General features: G+C 58.5%; 1 protein-coding gene across 1 annotated transcript; it reads left to right on the top strand.

The window, feature by feature from the left end:
• The first annotated feature begins 2,724 nt into the window (after positions 1-2,724).
• LOC138810752 (protein RoBo-1-like) lies at positions 2,725-7,641 on the top strand. Its single transcript, XM_069997957.1, has 6 exons — positions 2,725-2,845; positions 3,939-4,028; positions 4,231-4,338; positions 5,011-5,154; positions 6,466-6,597; positions 7,327-7,641. Exons 2-6 carry the CDS (start codon positions 3,956-3,958, stop codon positions 7,527-7,529), a joined length of 660 nt encoding a protein of 219 aa, XP_069854058.1. The 5' UTR covers positions 2,725-2,845; positions 3,939-3,955; the 3' UTR covers positions 7,530-7,641.
• The last annotated feature ends 384 nt before the right edge of the window (positions 7,642-8,025 follow it).

Genomic DNA, 8,025 nt, shown 5'->3' with positions numbered 1-8,025 from the left:
CTATCTTCTATTACCTGTCTGTCTGTCTAAGCTATGCAGGGAGGGGGTGGGGGAGGGGATGGGGGAGGGCCCATGCCGGGGGAGGGGTCCAGGGGAGGGGAGTGGGGGAGGGGAGGGGAAGGGTGGGGGGAGGGAGTCCCGGGGAGGGTCCGGGGTTATCTGGTGTGCACAGTCAGGCAGATGGTCCTCACCCTCTCTCTCACGTGCAGCATAGCATGCCTTGTTCAGACAGCAATTATTGTCCCCACGTGTGTGTTGGGCGGCGGGCAGCTCTGCAGAGACCGTCTCTAGGCGAGTGCTACACACAGTTTGCGTCTTGACCTGGCGTCTCTGTGCGTATGTGCGGGTCATCAACGACTGTCATCAGCGGCGAGCAGGACACCGAGCTGAAGGCTCGTGTGCGTGGGCAGTGGCTGCAGAGCCCGGCCGGCCGTGAGCACGGGGAGCCTCGGAGATCCACAGCCAGGAGCAGAGGGTGGAGGAGAGAACCACCGAGAGGCAGCAGGGCTGCAGGGGATCCGCGGGCCAAAGGGGGCCGGGCCCTGCCGCCTGCGGTCCAGACGCCACCGGGAAGCGTGGAGCCCGGCGGGCGCGGAGGCCCGTGGTAGCCGAGCAAGCTGACGCAGACTTCTGCTCACGTGCAACCCGGCGGGGAGCAGCACGAGGCAGGCTTCGGGTGCCAGGTGCCCGGCCACCCGGCAGCCGGGGTCTGAGGAGGACGGCAGAGGTGCGTCGGGAGGTGCCGGGTGGGGAGGGCGTACGCCTCCCGCTGGGCAGTGTGTGTGCGGCCACGGGCTCCGGCTGGGCAGTGTGTGCACGGCCACGGGCTCCGGCTGGGCAGTGTGTGCACGGCCAAGGGCTCCGGCTGGGCAGTGTGTGCACGGCCACGGGCTCCCGCTGGGCAGTGTGTGCGCGGCCATGGGCTCCGGCGTACGCCTCCCGCTGGGCAGTGTGTGTGCGCGGCCACGGGCTCCCGCTGGGCAGTGTGTGTGTGCGGCCACGGGCTCCCGCTGGGCAGTGTGTGCACAGCCACGGGCTCCGGCTGGGCAGTGTGTACACAGCCACGGGCTCCGGCTGGGCAGTGTGTGCACAGCCACGGGCTCCGGCTGGGCAGTGTGTACACAGCCACGGGCTCCGGCTGGGCAGTGTGTGCACAGCCACGGGCTCCGGCTGGGCAGTGTGTGCACAGCCACGGGCTCCGGCTGGGCAGTGTGTGTGCGGCCACAGGCTCCCGCTGGGCAGTGTGTGTGCACAGCCACGGGCTCCAGCGTACGCCTCCCGCTGGGCAGTGTGTGTGCACAGCCACGGGCTCCGGCTGGGCAGTGTGTGTGCATGGGCACAGGCTCTGGTGTACACCTCTCGGGCAGTGTGTGTGCATGGGCACAGGCTCCGGCGTACACCTCCCGGGCAGTGTGTGTGCGCGGGCCAGGGCAGCGTGTTGTTTCTCGCCCCTGGGATGACCACAGCTCTCCTGAGGGATCGCGCACCGTGGGACAGGGGCACGTGCACGTGAGCTGAAGCGCGGCCATGCCCGTGGACAGCTTGCCCACCCTGGACAAAATGAGTAGGAAGAGGCCGGGGGAGAAGCCGGGGAAGGAGAGGAAAGAAGGGAGGACGGTGGGCGGACGCAGGCCTCGACCAAGCGAGCGTTTGCATTGACGGAGGAGGTCGACCGCATCACAAGGGAGCACGTGGACTTGGCGTCCCTCAGCACAACTACGTAGAGCGCGCGTCCGTTCCCTTTCTTTCCTAAAGTACAGCACGCACCCATACCGCACTCAGCGCCTCGCCGGCTCCCCCGCAAGCGCGCTTCCCCTGGCAGCCTCGGCCGTCTACACAGCAGCCGCACCTCGCTGGCCGCACCGAAGCTCAGCCAGCGCGGTAGGAAGCGTGCGCAGGGCCGGGCCGTCCTGGCTGGGGCCGGGCGTCCCTGGGAGACGTGGGAGGGGATCCCCGGTCTCCACCGCGGTGCAGAGCCGGCGCCTTCCGCCTGAGCAGCTCTCAGAACCGATGCAGGCCGCTCCTCAGGCTGGAAGGACAGCAGGGAGCGGGAGGGGACCGGGGTCGTCACCAGCGCCGGGCTGCAGGTTTGGCCACCTGGCTTGAGACTTTTCAGTGGCCATCCTCATCTCCAGACGCCATAGCTAGCCAGGAATGCGTGACTCTGTGCGGCTTTTGCAGGAAGGTGAGAGAGATAATAGAAGGAATAAATAAATGAGTCATCGATGGACCCCCGAGGCCCGGGGGGACCCGATCGCCGCCCGGCCAGCAGGTGACGGGCCAGCACTTCCCCCGCAGCTCCCTAGCCAGCCAGCTCAGCGTGCTTGTCTCTGAGTGGAGATTTCACCATGCTTTAGCGACCATGCTCTCATCATTATTGTCAGAGAAGATCCAGGAGACGAGAGGGAAGAGTAGAGACTGAGACCTCAGTCCGTTGGACCGGACTTTCCTCATGGCTGCGGAGAGGCCTGAGGAACGAGGCCCGGGGTGGGAGACGGACACACGGGCGCAGGGCGGGGGAGGCGCACCGGGATCTAAGGATAGAAAAAAGGAAGTTATTAGTTGTGAAATAACGCGTGCAGCTACCACATTCTCACCGGGGAGGTGTGTACTTTCATTAGGGGCGGGGTGAGCCTCTTCCAGGAACTGGCTGTGCAGGCGTGGGGCTGGGAGGGCGGCCCTGGGGTGAGGAGCAGGCGGTGAGGGCCGGCAGGGCCATGTGACCGGCCCTATAAAAGTAGGAGAAAGCGGGGCTGCCTTCGCTGCTGCCGCCCGCATCTCCCCTCATTTCTTGGCTCCTCCACCCGGAGGCTGTCCCTGCAGAAGAACATCAGAAGGACCGTTGGTGAGCATGTTCCCTGTGGGGTGGGGACGCCGGAGTGGGGGGCAACTTCAGAATGGATAGATCCATGCGCTCAGCCAAAACACCTTCCTAAGCACATAGCACATTCTCTATGAGAATGGTTTCTAGCTGCTGGCAGCTTACACAGGCTCTCCAAACTACTCAGGAGGCTCAAATCTGGAAGGTTATTGCTTGAAAATAGCTAGTCAGAAGAGTCCATGAGACTCCTACCTCCAATAAAAACAACAGCAACAACAAAACCCAGCAAAAAGCCCACCTGGCACCTTGAATCAAATGGTTGAGCAGCAGCAGAGTGAGCAAGCTGAGTAACTCCAGGCCATTTGTCTCAGCTGTGGAGGTCTGATGTGGGGCTCTAACACCTCCTGTACCCACACAAGGAAGGGCCCCTGCTGTGTGAAAAGCCTTGAGAGAAAGCTGTTTTTTCCTGAATGTCTTCATGATGGAAATAGCACTTTCATTTTGTGTCCCCCCAAAGAGCCCCATATGGCACAGATCTAGGAGTTGGTCGCTTTTCACTTGCAAATGAGTGACTGGATGACAACACAGTCTGTGTTTTGGAAGGCTGACTTAGAGCTCCGGGCCTGTGGGAGCCGGGGTCCGGAGGAGACCCTGACTGGCTGCAGAGCTGATGGAGGCTGACGCATGCCGTGAAAATCCCGGCTGCGCTGGATTTTATCCTGTGCCAGGTAAAGACGCACGGTGCGTGGCTGACCGAGTCCCTGTAGGTACTTATTTTCATGAGGAAATCCCTGATTTTTTATCATCTCCTTCTTGGAACAGGCCCCCTTTCTGTCTATTTTCCTGTACCTCCCTTACCTGTTCCCAGGTCCAATCTGAACCTATAAATGTGGAAGTCGAGGAAAGACAGTGTCTGTTGGTTAAACTTACTCCTTGCCCTGTGGTGGTATCTGGAACATTAATTATCCAATAGACAGCGGTCTGCGTGATGGCGGCACGGTCATCTTCACGACCACCCCGTCTGCGTGATGGCGGCGCGGTCATCTTCACCACCACCCCGTCTGCGGCTGCGTCCGGCAGAGCCCCACAGTGCTGACCACGTGGCCCCTCTTTGCAGACTCTCACCGAGCGGCCATGCCCCGGCTCTCCGTGCCCCGGAGGCTCCTCTGCGTCTGCGTCCTGGCCACCTGTGTGTTCAGCACTGTGGGTAAGAGAACACAAACAACGCCTTTCTTCCAACATGCTGGGGGGGGGCAGGGAAGGCCCCGGGGTGGGGTGGTCAGTCCCTGGAGGACAGAGCCTCGTGGAGTCCCGTCTCCAGGCATGTTTCCGGTACTGGAAGCAGCTACAGTGCCTGACAGCTTCCTTTCCTGAATTGGTTTTGAGCAATGCGCGTGTCCTTGTTGTAGAGACAGTCACCTGTGAAGACTGCCTGCTGGAAACGTGCACCCAGACACCAAAGACCTGTGAAAGCACCGATGGCTGCTTCACCAACATGCAGTTCTGGAACAAGTCTGGTGAGTCGCCACAGACATCAGCCACACGGCCACGCTGCCCACGCTGCAGGTGCCCTGGGGGGCGGGGGGCAGGGGAACGGGAGGGCGGGAGAACGGGGGAACAGGGGGGCGGGGAATGGGGGGACAGGGGAACGGGGGAACAGGGGGGCGGGGGAATGGGGGGACAGGGGAACGGGGGAACAGGGGGGCGGGGGAATGGGGGGACAGGGGAACGGGGGAACAGGGGGGCGGGGAATGGGGGGACAGGGGAACGGGGGAACAGGGGGGCGGGGAATGGGGGGACAGGGGAACGGGGGAACAGGGGGGCGGGGGAATGGGGGGACAGGGGAACGGGGAGCAGGGGAATGGGGGAACGGGGGGACGGGGGAATGGGGGGATGGGGGAACGGGGGGGCTCACTCCTTCCAGCACATTCTGCCTCACAGTAAGCCCTGGCCAGCAGGAGGTAGGCAGGCGGGGTGGATGGAGGGGTGGATGGAGGGGTGGATGGAGGGGTGGATGGAGGTGGTGGATGGAGGGGTGGATGGAGGAGTATTTGGAGGGGTGGATGGAGGGGTGGGTGGAGGGGTGGATGGAGGGGTGGATGGAGGGGTGGGTGGAGGGGTATTTGGAGGGGTGGATGGAGGGGTGGATCCTTGAAGGGTGACTTAGGCTGCCCCGCCCCTTTCTGCAGGGACTGCGTTTGCAGGGTTCAAGGAGAAGGGCTGTTTGTCTGGCTGCGTGCCGCTGTCGTTCTCTGCCACACTCGGGGAGCAGAGGACCTTTGAGTACAAGCGCCAATGCTGCCAAGCTGACAGATGCAACCAGAACTTTCCGGGTAAGTGCCAACTTCGCTGTGTCTCCCTTCGCTCCTGTCTCTGTCCTGTGGCTTTTTTTCTCTAACTTGTGGGTGCCTGACTAGAACCTATTTCTACTGCGGAGATGCCGGGGTTTTGCCTGCTAATTGCTTCTACTTTCACTGTCTGCTGGAAGGGTCGAGGTTGGATATAAATAAGCGTCTCTCCTGTTTGGGAGGCTGCCTGACAGCTGAGGGCAGGGCTGGTTCTCGGGGTTTTCTCTAATAGTGGGTGTATAGAGAGACTGAGTGTAGAGTGAAAGGCTTTGATTTGGCCAGGGGCCAGTGGCTCGTGCCTGTAATTCTAGCTACTTAGGAGTCTCTAACCTCTGAGAATTGTGGTTTGAAATTAGCCTGGGGAAGAAAAGTCTGTGAAACTCTTGGCTCCAGTTAGTCCCCCAAAAGCTGGAAGTAGAGCTATGGTTCAAGTGGAAAGAGTGTCAGCCTGGCTGGAAAAGCTAGGGGTCACCCTGGCCTGCGTTCAAAGCCCATTTTACAAACAAAGAAACAAATGCTTTGCTTTGCATCCCGTTGGCATCTTCTTCGTCCATATAATTTCTCACACTGGCTTTTTTGGGGGGGTATTTTTTTGGTGGGGGGATTGGTACTGGTCCTGTACTTGAACTCAGGGCCTGGACACTGTCCTTGAGCTTTTCTGCTCAAGGCTAGTGCTCTGCCTCTTGAGCCACAGCTCCACTTACGGCTTTTTGGTGCTTCATTGGAGACAAGAGTCTCACAGACTTTCCCACTCAGGCTGGCTTTGAACTGTGATCCTCATATCTCAGCCTCCCGAGTAGCTGGGATGATGGTGGGCTGCTGGGGTCTGTCAAGATGCCTTTGAGGCCTAGAGGTTTGCTCTTCGAAACTTCTGCCTCCTAGCAGATGTGCTCGCTGGCTGCGATGTTAGAATCTCATTTCCTGGCTCCACACTGGTTTTCCTTTGTTGAGGCCCGTCTTACACTGCTAGGCTTAAGTAACCTTAAGGCCCCATTCACCTCCTCGAGAGGCGGGACTGCAGGTGTGAGCCCTGAACACATTTTAGAGCATTCTTTTAGATCAGAAGTGACCCTTTTCCCCATTGTGTAGATAGCTTTCTCCTGCGAAGGTGAAGAGGGTCATTGATACAAGGGGACAGTACCACTGGATTTCTTTACGGCCCTTTTGCCCACCAATGCCATCACGGCTGTAAATTCTTTGGGAGGAATCACGACCCGGGGTGGAGGTGGGTAGTCATATTCCTAGCTATTTTTCGTGCCTAGGCCTCAGGATGAAAACTGACCTCTCTTCATTCAGTGTTTCAGAAGTCCTCAGTCACCAATGGAGTTGAATGTCCTGCCTGCTACTCCGAGAAAGAGTCTTCCTGCGTCCCGGCTCCTCTGAAATGCACAGGGCCGGAGAAGAGCTGTGTGGAGGTCACTGGCACAGGTACCAGTATTTTTTCCCAAGCATTGAGGTTCCTCTTCTGAAAGGGTAGATCTAGGGCACGAGCCATCTGGTGGATAACGAACTAGTTACGTCAAAACTCCACCGCGTCCACCACCGGTCATTGGCCCCTCAGCACCTGTAGGTGTGAGCGTGGGCCCCGCGTGGAGGGGCGGCCGGCCCGTGGTGTCTGTGGCTGCTGACTGCTGCCAGCTGTCAGCTGAGGCTGTGGCTGGTAATCTGAGGCTGGCCCGGGAGGGAACTTGGTCCGGAGTTGGGATGCCGGGGCACGTGGGATGTCACGTAAGATTCAGAAGGGGAATGAAGCCACTGATGAGGACATAGTCTTTCACTCCAAATTACATGGGCAGCGTAGAGTTTTCACAGTATTACTCCCCGGGGCCTTTGGAAGAAGGAGCCTTATCTTGAAAGGGAACGCTATACTATTTTCGATTGTTTTCCCCAAACAATGCAAATCTAAGGAAGAAGACGCGTATACCTCACAAGAGTTTTAGCCAGACTCCAGAGCTTCTGCCTCTGTCGGCCACAGCTCTCCTCCCGCACACAGAGGCCCCAGGCTCAGTCCCCCCGTAAGGGCTCTCCTCTACCAGAGAGAAAATGGCGACCGTCTCTTCCTGAGCCAGAGGCGCTCTGACCACTGGAAGTGACGTGCCGGGGAGAGCAGCAGGCGCAGAGACTCACTCCTGAGGCTTTTCTCTCTTTTTTTGGCAGGAACCAAAGATGGTGAGACTTCCTTGGAATTTTTTGGAAAGGGCTGTGCAACTGAATCTGCCTGCAACCTGGAGGACGTCACTCTAATGGGGTCAACACAAATACGCACCTCCTGTTCCAGGGCTGTGGACGCAAGCCCCCGACAGGCGTCCACCATCTCCTCAGTCCTGGCTGGTGTCTTCCTGCTGAAGCTCTTTATTTAATTGTTCAGGCACTGGCATGATCCCATAATCCTACAGACCTGGACGTGTTGTCATTCTTGGATTGTTTCTTTCTCCAATGGGAGACAATTAAAAACAAACAAACCTGAAACTTGTATAAGTCTGTATGGAGTTGCTTATTCATTTTACTTTAGGTTAAAAGAAATCCTTATTCATTCTCTAGGAGCTTCTTTTTCCTCCCCTATTGTACATCTTAAGAGTCTGAGAGGTATCTGTAAGAATCTCCGGGATTCAATTCCCATTAGAACCCACATCTGCAGGCACAAATCCCAGAGCACATCTCTTTTCTGATATTCTTCATTGCTGCTTCTAATCCTTACTCCCACGGCTAAGAAAATGTTTCTCCATGAGCAATTCAAGGCCCGGGGAGGCTTTTACCAGTTTGTTGAAGTTGCAGGTGCATGGGATCTATGTCCCCTATCTCAGACTCAGGAGTGTGGGCTTCTTGCTCTGTGCACTGGATACAGACAGAGATTTT

This window comes from Dipodomys merriami, unplaced genomic scaffold (assembly GCF_024711535.1).
Source record: "Dipodomys merriami isolate MVZ:Mamm:240054 unplaced genomic scaffold, mDipMer1.0.p SCAF_508, whole genome shotgun sequence".
Lineage (NCBI taxonomy): Eukaryota > Metazoa > Chordata > Mammalia > Rodentia > Heteromyidae > Dipodomys > Dipodomys merriami.
This window is presented reverse-complemented; position numbering and strand designations above follow the sequence as displayed.